Here is an 18,416-nt window from a genome sequence, read left to right on the forward strand (position 1 = left end):
TTAGCCTACCACACTCAAATAAAACTACCATCATTTTTTCCAAAAAGTGCTGTCAGGTTAACTCACGCTAACTTATCATTTTTCTCTGATATTGCAGATACTTAGGTGGAAGGTGTGTTGAATAGTCTTATTATTTAAGCAAATGAGCATATTTGAGTCTCATTCTGACTTCTTTACTTTTGTTCCCAAAATTCCCCATGATTGTATCCTTTTCAAGCTGTGAAAGCTCAAAAATCTTGATCACTTTTGTTCTCAAAATTTCTCTTGATTGCATCCTGTGTATTTTGATTGCTTTAGTCAGGGCCGGTCCATTGTTTTTTACTACCCAGGGCGAGATAAAAAAATTATGCCCTTATATATGTATCGTACGATAAAGAAAAAGTACATATAAAAGAATTACAAAACAAAAAATGCAATAAATTTTATAATCAAGCAAAATAATACAAACAAAAACCTATAAAAATCACTTAAAACATTTTTTGAAACGAAAACATCTCTTATTTTACAATAATCAACACTTAAAATTGTTAACCCATTCAATCTTTCTTAAGTTATGGCACTTCAGAGATGAGAGATATGATTTCAAAAAGTTCAATTTTAAAAAACTTTTTTATATAGAAGCAACCGTAACCAACATGTTCAACAATATCCAATATGCAACCAACACATTAGGGAATATATCCACTTTTCATCCAACAAATTTTTCTGCCATATTTGTAAATCAATAAATAAGTCAATTCCATCAATATCATATTCTTCACCATTTGTTAAATTGAACTCAAGTTTTAAAAAAAACATTTTTTCATTTCATCACCTAATGAAACTAATTTGGAACAATCAAACAAAAAAAACAAATATATATTCAAAATATTGCATTTGTTCAAATATACTTTTCAATTGAAAAAGAGCCATATCTACAAGAATGACATTTCTCCTGCTTCACATCACATAAACAATAAAACACAAGTTTAGACAAGATGTTTAGACAGCAAATATTGAACATAAACAGATTTCAAAATTAAACTCACCAAAATCTTAAAATTTGATTTTTGAATCAGCATATACAAATTTGATTGTTGAAACAGTTGAGAAATCAAAAACAAATATGATTTCAGAGCTCACACTAGGAGAAAACATTAGAGAAATTACCCAAATATGATCTCAAAAACAATGGAGAAATCAGATACAAAATTGATTTTGGAGCTCAAACTTTTTTTTCCTGTAATCAAATAGAGAAGAGATCAGATAATTAAGAAATAAATTAGATTTATGAAACAAACCTAAATAAACACATATATCAAATGAGCTCACCTAAATCTAATTTCTGAAACAACCAAACCCAAATCTGATTTATGAAACAATAAAGAAATCAGATACAAAAATGAAAAATCAAATAAGAGTTTGAGCCACGATTCACTCTTTTTCCCTATAATAAAATAGATGTAATCACATAGAAGGCTTTCACTGGAACACCCAACAAGTAAAAATCTTAATTCTAAAACAAATAACAAAAACACAAAACATAAATCACTTATGAAATTAAAATGAGAACAATGAAAACTCACCCAAAATCAGAATGACGCCCAAATCACTGAATCAGAATCGTTGTATCAGAAATCAGAAGACTTGAACCACGATTTTGTGTGAACCACCGAACCAAATTAGAGAAATAAATCATAGAAAAATAAATCGACTGAAAGAGAAAAAAATCATTAGAGATTGGGTGCTTTAGAGAAAACAATGAAAAGGATATCAGTGAAAGAAATTGGGAGGTATGTATTATCGAATATTGACTATAGATAACGGCTCTTCAACAGATGGCAACAAGTTTCAAAGCATTAGACATTTCGATTTTCAATGCGTTGATGAACGATCGATGGTTGTTTGACGTTCAAGTGTTTTCGTTGCCCTCTTCACGTCTGAAATCAAATCACAAATATATGGGATATTTTTTTTGGGCCACTGATATATATAATATAAACATTGTTGGACTTATTTTATGCCCCAATAAATTTGATGCCCTTGGTCTAAGCCCAAGCCACCCAAGTATTGGGCCGGCCTTGGCTTTAGTTTTTGTTGGTTAATAGTTGTTGTGTCAAAATGATGTTGGTACTTGTAATGGCATTGTACTTTATTGTTGTCTATAGCCAATGTAAAAAAAGTTGTATTCCAATGTGGGTTGTTGGGCAATTCCAGTTGTGGTTTTTGACCGTACATATACATTTGCGTACATACATATAAAACATTATATGTATTAAATGTTTTTTTTAACATTTTTTTTTTTTTTTTTGCATTCCAGTTTTGACCAAATCTATAGATATATGACAAATGTATGTATCCTATTTTTTATTCCAAATCCAAGTTACATACATATGCAATAGCATATATTCTATTTCAACCAAATAATTTGCCTACATAGTATGCATGACAAATATATGTAGGATGGATAGGAAATGCTGATATACATGCATATGTATATGACCTATATACATACATATACATATGACATGATATGCATGCTAGATACATACATTTCATATTACCAAATTTGCATTCCGGTTTGAAGTTCCATATGACAAGTCGCCCATGGTTCAGATGTATCATATGAGAAACACAAACATTTTACCATATCATTCTTGATCTAATTATCAGTTTGTGTGTAATCCTTTTTAACAAAAACAACAGCTATGATCAATAAACAAAAACTAAGAATCTGAGACTAAAGTGACTCTTGACTCTTGAGTATGTTTCTCAGCAAAAACTTTGGTTGTCAGTAACCAAATTCATGAAAGTAAAACTGTTACCACAGATTAATGGCCATGCAAAAGATCATTTAGAGGGGAAAAGTGGTAGGTAGTCAAATGACCTCTGGGAATATATCTAGTAAATCAGAGGTCTCCATAAAATCTTGATAGAGGCGTTTGAATCATGTTCTATGGTAAATGTCTTTCCATTAATGTCTTTCTTATCCCAAAATTCTGAGGAATCTATTGTGACTTTTGTTGTTTGCATCGGATCATCTTTAGGAATGAGTACAACCCTAAACCTACAGCTATCTGCATACATAGACCCATCTTCTGAGGAAAACGAAATGAAATTGTATGTTGATTTCAAGCATGTGATGTGCATTAATGAACTAAAGGAAACATATCCTACATATGTTGTCTCTTCAGAATGCGCCTCAAGTGTTTCATTAGACTCAGATTGAAAAATGTCGTGTACACCCAAGTTGATGGTTATGTGAGGGTTCCCATTAAATCTCTTGTTTTGGAAGAACATCAAAATCCCAGAAAAGTGATCGTACCAATCATGTGGAAGCAGCATATTATAAGTCTTCACCCATTTGACCCAAACTACAGATGGTCCCCTCCAAATGTCCATGCAATTAAGTTTGACATTGATAAAGTAATATTTGGCGTTTCCCTGCCACAAAACAAACACGTTCAATCATATATATGATCAATTACCTTTATTCTTCTTATAAAGAATGAAAACGAACAGACAAACCTGGAGCATGGAGTTTAGCAATATGTCACCATCAAGTGGACCAAGTTTGTTATCCCCCCAAAGTGCGACTTTCCACAACCATTTACAGTTTGAAATGTCTCCAAATGTTTCAAGTGACATACAACCATCCGCTAGAACAGCAGCAATACTTGATGGCAGCTCCAATAATTCTACAAGATTGAAGCAGTATGACACATCGAGCCATTTGAGCCGAGGAAGTTGCAAGAGACTAAAATTCAACTGTACAAATCTATTTCCTTTTAGATCGAGTTTTTCCAAGTTGGGTAACTCCCAAACAGCAGTAGATCTGATCATGTGTCCATCTGCCAAATTGCACCAGCCTAGATCCAGCTTTTTTAACCATCCGCAAGAAAACCATAGTCCTATGTGGTTCATGTTGTCAGGTACAAAATTCTCCATATTTTGTTCCATCTTTGAATGGTTAAAAACTATTTCGCACTTTGAGAGAACAATGGTCTCGAGTTTCTTCGACCGGGTAATGTGTGGAAGCATCTTAAGATTGTAACAACCTTCTATTGCTACATAAACAAGCTTTTCCAAATGTCCAAATGATGGATGAATCTCTTCTAAAAGCGCAGATCCGTCAACCATGAATCTTTCAAGGTTCGGAAGCCCCTCAAAATCAGGTGTCTTCATAAGGTTCCTCATGAAAGTAAGACCGATAATCTTCAAATTTGGTAGATACTGTATACACAAGAGGACATAGTCAAAAGTTTGCCTTAAAACACTCATGTGACGAAAGTGTAGGGACAAAACATGGCTATATATTGTGGGAGACGTTATCTGCAAATTTTCTATTAGGTACGAACTATTTTTGTAACTTTTTTAAACACATGGACCGTTTCTGTAAAAAATTGCACAAGGACCTTTTTCGTAATTTATTTTCTACACATGAGCCAAACCTGCCAACATACAAAAATCTTAAACGTAGATACTGTTTTTGAAAAAACAAACTGATAGGGACCTTTTCTGTAAATTACAATTTTATAGGGCCTAAATATGCCAATATTGAAAACATTTTATATAAGGACTAAATGTGCCAATATCGAAAACATTTGTGGCAAAAATCTGAAATGCATAAAGCTTACTATTAATTTCCACAAAATTATAGGGACTAAATGTGCCAATATTGAAAACATCTTATATAAGGACTAAATGTGTCAAAATTGAAAACATTTTATATAAGGAGTAAATGTGCCATTATTGAAAACATTTGTAGCAAAAATCTGCAATGCATAAAGTTTACTATTCATTTCTCATTTGCTTTTATTTTAGTTCTCACAATAATATATATATATATATATATATATATATATATATATATATATATATATTATTGTGAGAACTAAAAAAAATGTGTGAACTTGCGAACTCATAATCAGTTCATAATTTTTCAACACCAAAAACACCATCTTCTCCAAATGGTGCTCATCAGCAGTCATAAAAAAACCAAAAATAAAAAATGAAAAATCATGAAAGCTCTTTTTTGAGCCTAAATATGGCTTAGACGCACAATTTGAAGAAGATTGGTGTTTTGGTGTTGAAAAATGATGACCTCACAAATCTTTTGGTTCTCAAAAGAACCAGACTCTCTCTCTCTCTCTCTCTCTCTCTCTCTCTCTCTCTATATATATATATATATATATATATATATATATATATATATATATATATATATATATATATATATATAGAAGTAAATAATCAAACAATAAAATCGAAAAATGAGCTGATTTAAATAGTTACAGTTTCAGCTTTAAACATGTTTACTACTTTGTTTTCATGTATTAAACAATAATAATTACCTTGTAGCCCTCCCAAAGTTGTTTTGCATTGAAGCCATGTAATGATAGACAACAAAGCTCCCTCCGTGGAAAACTATCTGACATTAAAAATGTTCTCTCATCCGATCCTGGAGGGTTTCCCAAAATAATCCACCTCAGTTTGTTCATGCTTGCAGCAACCTCAAGAACTCGTTGTGCTTTGTTAGTCCTAGAATATATAGCTTCAATCTTGTCAAGGTTCTGGGAGAACAAAATGGTGTCAGGATTGAGTTCAATTTTTCTTTTTTTATAAATAAATATCTTGAAAATCTAGCTTAACCATTACCGTTGTTGCATCCACATCACATATTGTTGCAACATCTTCCTCCTTCCAAACTCTGCTATGTTTTTCTGGATTCTTAGGGTGTTTCCCTCTAACAATGTAGTGTGCCATTTCTTCTACCAGATCATGCATATCAAAAGCCCCATATTCTGAAATAGTTACAAGAGCCTTTTGTACCAACACCTTTATGCCTATAACAGGGTAATAACCACAAGCATCAAGTACCATCATTACCTCTTCATTGTTAGGCTCGCCTCTAAAGAAACATGCGATGTCTAGGAACAACTCTTTTTCTAGGAGAGTAAGTCCATCAAAGCTGATTTTTAGCTTTTCCAAAATATTAGCATCTGGAATTTCTTTCAATCTAGCCAAGGCACTCCTCCACTCATCCATCTCTTTGTCACATAGAAACCGACCAAGAACTCTAAGTGCCAATGGGAGTCCTCCAGCATAAGAAACCACATCTCTTGAAAGCTGCTCATACTCTTCTAAACGTATGTGTCCCTGGGGTGCATGCTTGCAGAAGAGCTTCATAGCCTCATCATTACTTAACAACCTAATATTGTGTACCACATCTACTTTGTGTCCGGTTAATACATGCTCATCTCTTGTTGTGATTAATATCCGGCTTCCTTCACCGAACCAATCACGTGATCCAGCTAAATCTTCTAGGTGTTCAAGGTTGTCGACATCATCAAGAACAATCAACACCTTTCGATGTTGTAACCTATCCTTTATCATGCGCCTTCCTTCTTCAACTCTTCGTACCTCCACTTGCTTCTGTTTCAAAACGTCTGAAAGAATTTTTTGTTGCAAGTTTTCCAAACCGTTATTTTTACTTGATTCACCCCTGACATTTTTTAGAAAGCAGCAACCATCAAACTTGCTAGAGATTTCATCAAAAATAGAAGAGGCAAGAGTAGTCTTGCCACCGCCCCCAACTCCCCATATTCCAATCATCCTTTTACCACCAAACTCTATCTGCAACTTTGATATCAAATCTTGCATGCGAGCCTTCATTCCAATCAGGTTGTCATCCTCAACTGATGTTGGATGCAACCTTTGTGAAATTGTCTCAACAATTTCTTCAATGGCCTTCGACTCATCCCTGCACATAGTGGATATAGAAGGATAAGTAACACGCCTTGACACAGACAAAATGTGGTCTTGTCCAATCTTCCATGTTCCATGAAATAAGGGAAATTAAGGAGTCCTAAGTATTTCTTAATCACATTTCAAATTTCAATAGAACTTGTAAAGTCAGTATCATAAGTATTCCTAACAAGTTTCATGAGAAAGACCAAATAGATCCATGCACAGGAAAATGCAAAAGAGATATAGTGGGCTTGTCGTTAGAAGTGTCAGTGAGATGATAAGTATTAACTTAATATTACAATTGAGTGAAGTCCATCATAAAACTTAGTTTGAGCTTTATATATAATCCTATGACTTAGGATATCTTTAATTTGGCAAAGGCAACAATCCACTAATTATTATCTTTGACATATATGCTAATGAGAGCCGATAGCACAAGAATTTATATTCAGTGAAGCCGTGAAAACATCTCACAATCTTTTATATATGGTACTCCCTCCGTCTCATATTAACAGTCCATGTTTCCTTTTTGGTTTGTCCCAAAATAATAGCCTACTTCTAAAAATAAATGTCTTTTACCATAATACCCCTCATTATCAATTAAATTACCATGAATTAAATGCAACTACCATTGAATTATATTCAACAAAAGGGTAACAATGTCATTTCATTTAATAAAGTTAATGATAATTAATGTTTCCTTAATTTGTGTGTTTTTTGTCTGTGGACAATTATTTTGGGACAGAAGGAGTACTTAATTATATCCCCTATGCATGTGGGAAATTCTTTTCAGATGGATGAATTTTTATCAAAAAATATAAATTAAAACTTATGTCGTATATGCAAAAGATAACTAATACATTTAAAACAAAAAATCCATATAAAATTTTGAGAGTTATATTGAAGGAAAGAAAATAAGGAAAAACAAGATAAAAAGAGTACAAGATACTATACGAGAAGCAAATTTTAAGTTTATACACAAATCAAAAGAATTTGAATAAAATTCAATAAATTATATAACTTGATTTGTTAGTGGTGATGTTATCTGCAGCATGGATAGTAACACCATATTTTCTTTTAGCAAATAATATATTTGTAAGATAACTGTTATGAAAATAACTACAAATATATTGTACATGTAAATGTAAATCATAATCATCACAACTTCAATAATAAAAGGAATGCTCTAATAATCTTTAAAATGCTCAATCCAATACAAGTCTTCACCTACTTTCTTATTTCCAAAGAACATTTAAAAAAAAATAGTAAAATAAAGATATTTACCTGTTGGCAATAAACCATCCAGATATGTTACTTGCATCCACGATTGCTTTTCTCCATGATTCAACCTTTGTCTTAATCTCTGAGTGCTGTTTGGTATATTCTTCATCGTATTCCCTTTTTCGTTCAAACGGTGCAAAGAACCACCCACAAGGGTCAATTATAAATGCCTGAACCAAAGATTTGATTTTGTCAGTGTTCTTGAGCTCGTGTTTGGCAAATGCTTCTCCATATTTTTCTTTTTGATTTCGCACATAAGACGGATCCACGTCATAAAATATAGGCATAACGATTTGGCCTCTCGTTTCCTTGCATTCCATAATATGTGAAAGTTCCTCTAAACACCACGATGAATCTGCATAATTTTCAGAGAATACGATGACAGCAAGTTGTGATCCTTCAATAGCCTTCATAAGGGCTGGACTGATTGATTCCCCCCGAGGAAGTGTTTCATCATCCTTGTAAGTGTAGACCCCTTTTTCTACAAGAGCTTTGTAGAGATGGCCCACAAGATTCTGACGAGTATCTTCTCCTCTAAAACTAAGGAAAACATGGTACTCCCATGGCTGAGATGATGATGATGATGATGAAGATGCCATTGATGTAAAGAAGATATTTACCTGTTATATTTTACAACTTTACAATTATATTATGTATAAAAACAATCCCGTGATCCCAAAGCCCCCTATCATTCCCTTATAATATGATATGCGACTTTAACTTTCTCTCAGACTCTTTACCACCATTCTCAATTACTAGGTTCATCATACTTTGTTGTCAAACAATGGTGACAAACAATCATTAATTCATTCTAATCTCAAGCCCAATTAATCATACTTAACTCATTATACACATATCATAACGTAGCAATATATTAATTCAAAATAGTGTCAACTACTCAATAAACACAGCAGCGCACACTGGGGATCAATCCCCTCTCAAAGCATCGTTTAAATTAAAGTCCCCATCCACCTGTTCGGTTTGCTTTTTGTATCCACAATACAATACACATCATTACACTCATTTACCCCTAATTACATTCGTTTATAACATACACAACAGCATATTAACTTCAAAAAGTTATTAACTTACTCAATTTAACTATACTTATTCAAAAACTTCACAACTTTGATTAAATTAGGTCAACATACGTTTCTGAAATTCCAGATCGACATTTCTCTTAGATTATTGATAAGATTTACTCAATAACTGGTATAAATCTTCATTAACATTTCAATTTCTTTATTGATAACTTATACTTTATCAATTTATCAGTTTGAGGAACATACCTCAAATTTCCAACAGCACCGAAATTAAGCAGAGTTCACTTTGCAATTAACTTATTTTGCAAGATTATACTTCAATTACTTCCTTAATTTCTTCTTTCAACGTGGATCGATTTGAGTTCATGGATAGTTTCCTCCTTCTCTTTAAATGTTAACCAGGGAGCGAAGATAATGAGGAAGTAAGTATAAATCCTTTCAGAGATACGTAATATATTTTTTGATCTGAACAACTTATTAAACAGTACACATTTAGTCCTTATGATCGCTGCTCCAAGTTAGTCGGCTACTCTAAGTTAGCCGGTAAAAATGACTTAATAGGATAATATATTTCTTATTTTGTACACATTTAGTCCTTAATATTTTTTTTGTTGCAAAATAAATTATTTTTGTTTTTGTATTCATTCGGTACATATAAATGATTTATTTAGGTTTTTTTTCACAACGTATTACGTGGGATAGCCATATGGTGGCGGGATAGGTTGAAACGGTCCTGTTATATGTTTTAGGCTAAGAAACCCGATGCAGGCCGGCTGTAAGCCGTAGACACGGAGGCTCGAGAAGAGCGGTTGGGTTAAGGCGGCATGCCGACAAACCATGGGTATTCCAATCTGATGATTGATTGGACCTGTTGCGTGTTGACATTCTAGTCGGATGACTGATTGGTCCAAAGTATTCCAATCTGATGAGTGTGGGCCCGTTATGCATGATAATACGTTTCTTGTATCGGGTATTTTGGGAGAAACTCACTAAACTTTGTGTTTACCTAGTTGTTTATGTTTTTAGGTTCTATCGTCGATCATGGGAAAGCGAATGTAACGTCCCAAAAGTACCGGTTAAAAATTTCATTTTTAATTTAGGTTAATACATAGAAACATCATTACAAAACATTCATAACAATAATCCATGTCTACAAACCTGTAATATCATAGTAATAATTCAGAGTACATCCCAGAAATCCATAGTGCGGAAAACAAGAGTGTGTGTGATATGCCGCTACCGTGCCGGCTCCTTTCCCCTAGCTGAAGAGGTACCTGAAACAACAACTGAAAAACGTAAGCACAAAGCTTAGTGAGTTCCCCCATCGTACCATATACCATACAAACACATAACATACATACTGCCAGACTATTCTGGGGTGCCTGACTACCCGGTACGGCCATTCTGGGGTGTCGACTACCTGTGCGGCCATTCTGGGGTGCCGTCTACCCGTGTCAAGCTATTCTGGGGTGCTGACTACCCTTCGGTCCTGACAACCGATCCTCGGGGACTATTTCACCCCCTACTGCTACTTACGCATATATCATAACATAACAAATTATCAGACATATCTGGGGTGTCTGAACTACCCTTCGGTCATAACAACCGAACTCTACTTCTAACACATATAGCATATCATGCTCGCATATAACATATCATGTAGTAGCAAACCTAGATGATATCACGAAGACATTCATCTAACGTACAACCCCTACTGGTGGGCTGACATTGTGGCCGTAGACCCGCCGCTACTGGAAGGTAACTCACCTCAAAGTAGCTGCTGATCTGATCGGGAACTGACTGTCTATTGCTGCTGCTCCGGACGTCCTCCGGCTATAATTCCCACAAAACGATCAGTCAAACACTACTAGATGTACTTAGGGTAAAATGACCCCTTTACCCTTGACCAAGTCGAAATCCAAGTCAAAGTCAACTTCCAGTTGACTGGACTCGCCGAGTCCGCGAGCAACTTGCCGAGTCCTTCCCTTACTAATCCAGTCCCACTCGCCAAGTCCCTCTCCCCACTCACTGAGTCACCCTTGACTCACCACTCGGGACTATGGGGCCGACTCGAGTCCCGACTCGCCGAGTCCACGAGTAACTCGCCGAGTTCCTCGAGCGGATCCCCTACTCGCTTCCAATCCACACCAGAACACCCCATACGAGGGTTTGGGGTTTTGGGACTACGTTACACGGTTAATTCCGCGTGCAGGTATGAGGGGTTGAACCTTCAACGCTTAAACCCCTCTTGCTCTGTGAAAGTTCATATGACTCGCCGAGTTTGAAGAACAACTCGACGAGCTCTAGGCAATCTTCATAGGACTCGCCGAGTTGTTCATCCAACTCGCCGAGTCTAGGACCATCTTCATAGAACTCGCCGAGTTCCCCTTTGAGACTCGCCGAGTCCCTCGACCCATTTCCCGAGTAGGCCATATCTGAGACATGCAACGCTTCAAAACCACTGATCTATGGTCCTAGGGCATGTTTCCCACGTAAAGTTGCAAATTTTACGTGCATGCATGGCCCTATGAGCTCAAACATGCAATTCCAAGCTCTTTAAGAGGTCCTACACTCAATAGGGACCTCAATCACCTCAACCACAGAGACTTAATGCTACTAGGATGTCCAAAAGATCCAAATCCGAAGTCCTTGCAGAACATTAACCATAAACACGTAGAGATTTAGGTTCTTAAGGTTTAAAACCACTTTTTAGGGACAAAAAGGGGATTTAATGAACTAAAGATCAAGGTAGGAACTTTTCTACCTGAATAGAAGCCCTTCACAGAGTAGATTCCAGATCTTCTTCCCTTCTTGCACTCTTCAACCTTCTCCTTCTTCTCCCAAGCTGCAAACCACCTTCACAAAGCTAAAAATCACCCACAAGGACACAAAGGGGGCTAGGGTTTCGTTCTACAGATCTCTGGGTGTGCTAAGGGAAATGGAGGCTGGGTTAGATCATTTAAATAGGGTGCAAACACCCGGGTTAGGGTTTTAGTCCAGACAGGGTCTACTCGCCGAGTCCCACGAGCCTACTCGCCGAGTAGACAGAGTAGATCCCACGTCTAGTCCCGCTTCTACTCGGCGAGTTAGTCCTTCAACTCGCCGAGTCCAAGGTTAAAATGCAATATATAAGGGGAGTTAATAACCAAGAATACATACCAGGAACCAGGTGCTACAGCGAAGGCATGACTGTACACACTCATCAATAGTATTGAAGATTCCATGTTTCTTATATTACTCTGATTTTCGATAAATGTATTTTGGAATAAGCATTTTTTCTTAATAATGGATTTATAATTAGAGTTTTGCCTTATTTAAAAATGAAAATTTTTTGTTGTAAAAATAAGATGTTACCCATAAACATCAACAACCTCACACACTTCATCAATGATTGTCTCGTATAAGATGTCGTGAGAAAAATCTAAAGAAATTATTCATAAGTACTGAATGAGTAGAAAAACAAAAATGACTTATTTTGAAACAAAAAAATATTAAGGATTAAATATGTACAAAAATATTAAGGACCAATGTGTACAAAATGAAAAATATATTACCCTATTAAGTCATTTTCCCGACTCACCTGAAGTAACAAGTCATAAGGATTGAATGTGTACAGTTTAACAAGTTGAAGGGGTAAATATGGGTGAAAAGAAAACTTAGTGACCAAATGTATACAAATCAAAAAATATATTACCATTTTAAGTCATTATCCCTTTTATATATTCCCTTAGATATTGGAGTTTCAACATTAGACACCACACTTCTATATCTTACATTTTCACCTCCAAAAAAAATTATAGTATTTCTCATAATTTTATTTAATCCCTTTTGTCAATTGACAAATAATCTATACTTATATTTTTATACCCCTAAAATACAGTATTAATTCAAAGGGCAAAAAACAGAAGCACAAAATATTATGGGGATCTTGGCATGATTACCTCTTAATTTCGTCCAAAAATTATCGGTAACCTTAGATTTATGGATGGCAAATCATATACGGTTGAACCGTCTATGTAGAAAGAAAAAACAAGCTATCATTAGCCTCATAGTAAAAACTTCTACAATTTACATAGAATGAAAAAATATATATATTGAAAAGGGATAAGAATTATTGATTCCAAGATGTTAGTGAAAGCCTTACAAAATATTTATATAGAAGGAGCGAAAGGTTGTAGGCATTACAAAATTTTAGAAAACTAAAACTTACAATAAAATCATTTAAACTCCATTCCTGAAATGACTAAACGGAAGAATGTTACGCCTTGTTTTTCATTTTATTATTTTTCTAAAGGGTTTAGCAAATAAAAAACGATAATTATACATTTAGAAAAGATAAGTGAGATAAATAAATAAATAAAAGTGTAAATAAATATTAAAAATATTATTTTAGGTGAATTAATAATTATAAAGGATAAAAATAAAAGATAAATGATAAAAGAATGATTTATATCAATTTTGACATTTATTAAAAAGAAAGAAAATAATAAAACGAATTTAATTAATATAAATGAAATATATAAGTCTAGGGTCAATTAGACATTTCCAGAGATTTTGTTTGTCTCCTTCTCTTTTACATCGGAGTGGCGTGCACCATCTGTTTCCTCTCATTTGGACCTGCTATGTGCTGCAACTTCAAAAGCGATTTGATTCCTACCCTAAGGCTGGAGGGTATGGTGTTATTCTTATCACACTCTTTCACTATCACATAACCACCATGTCATTTTTTACCACAAAAATGTGCTTCTTTGTCACGCCACACACTAGCCGTGGTGGCACACTTTTTTTTCAAAATAATAATAATAATAATAATAATAATAATAATAATAACAATATAAATAAAAATTCAAATTTTATTAATTCAAATAAAAAAATACATAGTAGAATTAAAAATAAAATAAAAAATAAACAATGAAAACCACAAATAATTGAAACAAAAAAGTTCACAAATAAAATAACTAAAACATACTACATAAAGTCTTCATCTCAGAATTCGTCTTCATTGTCTTTTGGTGGATCCAAATTGAGATCAATGTTTTGAATCCCATAAAGGTGTTCCACCAAGTTCATGCGAAGATTGTGAAATGTTTCATTGTTATGTATCTCTGCTTTCCTATCCATGTATTTATCGCCACCAATCTCTAATGGTAGTGTCTCGGGGATGGTTTCATATGTGTCATACGTACATATTGCTCTTCCTTCATCTTCAATAATCATATATGTAATATGATACATGCATACATGACCTCATGAAGTTTTGCCTCCTCCATAAAAAGTGTTGGTTTTTTAGTATGTACCAACATTTCTTAAGCACTCCAAAGGCTCTCTCAACATCCTTCCTAGCTCTCTCTTGAGCCCTCTTGAATTTTTTCCTTCTAGAATCATTTGGATATGTAAATGATTTAACAAAAACAACATATTCAAGATAGACCACATCAACAAGATAATAACCATACTTATATGGCGTTCCATGCACTTGAAAAAAAGAATCAGGTGTCGAAATGTCATATAAGTTATTGAATATCGGTGAACGATTAAGAACATTGATGTCGTTAATCGAACCAGGAGAACCAAAAAAATCATGCCAAATCCACAGATCCTGCAACACCATCACTTCAAGTATGACTGTTGGGTGACCATGATTGTTAGGCGTGTCAGACCCAACAAATAATGGGGTATGATATACTCCAAAAGAATCACACTGTATTGCACTAAAAGGTAGTATAAGGCAAGCATGGTCGATCCACAGAGACACAGGATAATTAGTCTATACCTCTTTGCGCAAGGTACTATGGTCACCGACAGTAATAAGGGGGTTTAGAATGCAATTACTAAACAAACAAATTTAAAACACGAGTAGACAACTAAACGAATGAATTAAGTTCAGATTTTGTAAGGACCCCAACTCCATGTATGACAATCCAACAATGTGAATCAAAGATGACAAGACATTTGTTTCATTCTATCTACGTTGGTACTTGAAAGTGTTAACAAGCTCTAACACTTTCCATTCACCACATTAATCAATCAAAACAAGCTCTTTGATTAATCCTAACCTTACTAACCTAATCTAAACAAACTCTTAGAAGTAGATTAAAAGATTGCATTAAGCTTATTGTGAATGTTCCCAACAACACCCAATACTCCTCATAAGCTTGGGAGCGTAAGAATGTGTGAAAAGATTTACACTAAATTCATTCATAAGAAATCAATTTAATGCTTGTTACTTAGTTCAATTCACAAAACAATTACGGATTTTGCAAAATGAATAACTTGAATGACCTAACCCTAATTCAAATGGCCAATAAGAATCATTATTAGAATCAAACATTCGATTGAAGTAAAATCAGTTTCACTAGATAGAAATTAAACACAAACATCAGGTCATATGATTTGATTCACAACCAAAAAGTCAAAACATGAAATTGGAGAAGTTAGGGTTCTAGCCACACATGGCTAGAACAAGATCACAAGTCTAAAAGATGAAATTAAGTGTAATTACAACTTACAAAAACGAGAATTAATGTTTCCAAATGATTAACGGACAAACCCTTGCAAAAACCTTCGAATTCTCCTCTCCAATGGTGCTCTGATATGTTGTGTATGTGTAAAAATGGCCCTCAACCCGTAATATGAAAGATAGGAAAAACTGCCAAAAGTTGGTTTTTGGGTCGAACACGACCCGTGTTAAAATAGGCTAAACTGACACGGGTCGTGTTCAGCAGCCAACATGGCCCGTGTTGATTTGCACTAAACTGACACAACCCGTGTTCAGCATGGTCAACAGCTTCTTCTTGGTCAAACACGCCCCATGCCCACTTTTCAGTGTAAATTCAACACGCCCTGTGTACCTTTCTGACTCCAATTCCAAACTTGATTTTTCCAACTTTTTCGTTCTTCGCCCGATCATCCCGAAATCTTCACCAATGCTTCCCGACACTTCCCAAAGCGCGTTCCAACCTCCGATTTACCTGAAAAAGACATAAAAGTATGCAAATAAGGTTGTTCTAGAGACTAACATGAATATGATGAAATGCAAGAAAAAGAATGAACAATTATATTAAATAGATGCATGAAATGGGACTAAAAGGTGTGCAAAAAGGTGCACGAATTGCACCTAACAATGATCACCTCACGTAAATTCCCCATGGTGTAACATAGGGAAGTTTTTGATGGGTTTTAGCCATAAGAACATCCTATGTGCTCATGTAAACCCTAATGCTTGGATCTAGGTTTCTCTATTGTACATGCATTCATCCAAGACTTTAAACCCTAGATCTAGCATACTATAATCGAAATCATATATGTAAACAGGGTTTAGATCTTACCTTGATTGTTATGTAGCAATAACAATCTCAAATCCTCCTTGTAATGGCTTCAAAAAGCTTAGAGTCACAAGTGTCACTCCTCTAATGGCTCACAAACACCAAGAGCAAGAGGATGAAGAATGAGAAGAGAAGAGACACCCAAAAACGGATGGAAACCCTAAAGAATATGTTGGCCACGTTTTTGGGTCTCAAGGGTTCTTTAAATAGGTAGGCAATTAGGGTTATCTAACAAGGAAACCCTAATTTGACTGCTTAAGCCCTAAGCAGCCCATGGACCCCTTCTGAACGTGCCTTGGACGAAAATCATATGGGCTTCCCATAGATTTCATCCAACCTATATTCCAAGGTGATCCATAGCCCAATTACAATTATCTTATAATTACTATTCCAGCCCCCTAAGTTTAATTAATCTCTTTTAGCCACAAAATTTAATTCTTAATTAATTATTGACTAATATTAATTAAACAATATGATTTCTCCTTTAATATATTATTCTCATAATATATTAATAAATCATAGTTAATCCTCTCTCTCCATAATTCATCCTATCAAGTTGCTTAGATGAAGGCAACCCAAAAGGACCATGCACCATCGGGTCAAGTACATATCAAAATAGTTATGGACTTAGACACTAATCCAACAGTTTACCCATGCCTAATGAAGACAATCTAAACTTGCTAACATTCTCGGAAAACCATGTACACTAGCATGATGAGCTTGCAATTATAGGATGTCATTGCTTATAGGTTTACATAAATATTTTGGACCGTAAATCTGAATCACATATATGCAAAAATAGTGGAGACTATCTCATGTGATCCTAGTGAACATCCTAAAACTATCGTCTAATGTATTAGGAGGGATTTCATATGCTGGTTGACGAAGTTCGACTGTGCATTTTTGTAAGGGAGTGAAACTGGGTGTACCTCTAGCCGTAGCATTCACTAGCAGTCAGATCGTATTAGAGTGTTGTAAGTCTGCAGGTGTAGCCGTAGCATTCACTAGGTTAGTCGATAGCGTGAGTACGTGGTAAGGACGCGGGAAGGACAGTAGTACCCACCAGTTCGGGTGTGGTAGTGAGGAGATGGAAATCCATATATTGGATTTCGGAATTTACCCAAGCGGGTTAGATTTGGTTAAGCCAGAGATAAGACTGTAGAAGCGCCACTACAGTTATGAGAGCAAGGAAGCAGTGGACGGCTTAAGGTCATTTATGACATAAGGCTACAATTGGTCATGTAGCAGTCACGTTTAGCCGTGGTTTGGTAGCATCAGGATTCGAAGCACAGACCCGATCGATTGGATCAGGAGGTTGTTAAAGTCTCAATGACATGATAACTAGTGGCAACTAGTTCTAGAGAAGAATTTTATTCATAGTTCGTGTGAGGCGGATAAATAGGGAGTCCTTTGGCCCCGCAGCCAGGTTGGAACCCGATTTTCAGATGACTGACGAAGGAAGTGAGACCAGGAAGGTCTCGAGAGATGTTGGAAAGCATCCATGTAGCATCATGCTGTTGAAGGCAGTTCAGTGTTCAGGCAGTCAGTATTCCAGGCAGTTTAGTGTTTCAGGCAGTCAACGTTTTAGGCAGTCAGTGATCAGGTAGTTCAGTGTTTCAGGCAGTCAGTGTTCAGGCAGTTAGTGATCAGGCAGTTCAGTCTTTTCAGACAGTCTTGGGTCTCCAGCGGTAATGGTATTTTGGATTTTCATGGATAGCTTGTGGAGTGGCAAGTCACTCATAGCATGATTATCTAACTTATGGCCAAGTATAAGTGAATCATAGGGATAAGTGGATCTGTGAATTCTGTTTTTATAGTAAGAACCTGGGGTAGTTAGCATGAAAGGAATGGATTCATGAAGAGGACAAAATGAGTTCCAACCTTGCGAGTTGCTCAGGTTATCGGCAGATATGGAAAAAGGGAGGATAGTTTGGCACCGGGAGAGGACCCACTGAATTATTATGGTATATAACTTTCGCAAGTCATGAAAGTGTGTTCCTGTCAGGAAAGGGACAGTATCCCGGGTGATACTTGGTTG

General features: G+C 35.4%; 2 protein-coding genes across 5 annotated transcripts; both read right to left on the reverse strand.

Moving 5' to 3' along the window:
• Positions 1-751: 751 nt before the first annotated feature.
• LOC111913091 (TMV resistance protein N) lies at positions 752-9,481 on the reverse strand. 4 transcript variants are annotated; one of them, XR_006186405.2, is made up of 8 exons: positions 9,300-9,481; positions 8,014-8,630; positions 5,638-6,742; positions 5,334-5,552; positions 3,508-4,212; positions 1,566-3,423; positions 1,312-1,345; positions 752-1,219 (listed from the first exon to the last, which is right to left on the reverse strand). XR_006186405.2 is itself a non-coding variant. In XM_023908820.2 (6 exons), exons 2-6 carry the CDS (start codon positions 8,607-8,609, stop codon positions 2,881-2,883), a joined length of 3,168 nt encoding a protein of 1,055 aa, XP_023764588.1. In that variant the 5' UTR covers positions 8,610-8,630; positions 9,300-9,481; the 3' UTR covers positions 1,311-2,880. The 4 variants fall into 4 exon arrangements, 1 of the variants encoding a protein (XP_023764588.1); XR_006186404.2 differs by having other exon boundaries at positions 1,312-1,426; XR_006186403.2 differs by lacking the exon at positions 1,312-1,345.
• A 4,558-nt stretch (positions 9,482-14,039) lies between these two features.
• LOC111913082 (uncharacterized) lies at positions 14,040-14,664 on the reverse strand. Its single transcript, XM_023908811.1, has 2 exons — positions 14,355-14,664; positions 14,040-14,257 (listed from the first exon to the last, which is right to left on the reverse strand). The coding sequence occupies exons 1-2, from the start codon at positions 14,662-14,664 to the stop codon at positions 14,040-14,042; spliced, it is 528 nt and encodes a 175-aa protein (XP_023764579.1).
• Positions 14,665-18,416: the final 3,752 nt, after the last annotated feature.

Source organism: Lactuca sativa, chromosome 8 (genome assembly GCF_002870075.4).
Source record: "Lactuca sativa cultivar Salinas chromosome 8, Lsat_Salinas_v11, whole genome shotgun sequence".
Lineage (NCBI taxonomy): Eukaryota > Viridiplantae > Streptophyta > Magnoliopsida > Asterales > Asteraceae > Lactuca > Lactuca sativa.

Bases quoted from the DNA above. Each gene is read 5' to 3' on its own strand.
- LOC111913091 (XM_023908820.2), bottom strand. From the start codon at position 8,609: ATGGCATCTTCATCATCATCATCATCATCTCAGCCATGGGAGTACCAT. The intron at 6,743-8,013 runs GTAAATATCTTT...CACTATGTGCAG, and splicing joins GGATGGTTTATTGCCAACAG to GGATGAGTCGAAGGCCATTG. The intron at 4,213-5,333 runs GTAATTATTATT...TTGTGTATACAG, and splicing joins AACTTTGGGAGGGCTACAAG to TATCTACCAAATTTGAAGAT.
- LOC111913082 (XM_023908811.1), bottom strand. From the start codon at position 14,664: ATGGTGTTGCAGGATCTGTGGATTTGGCATGATTTTTTTGGTTCTCCT. The intron at 14,258-14,354 runs GTTGGTACATAC...TGATTATTGAAG, and splicing joins CTTTGGAGTGCTTAAGAAAT to ATGAAGGAAGAGCAATATGT.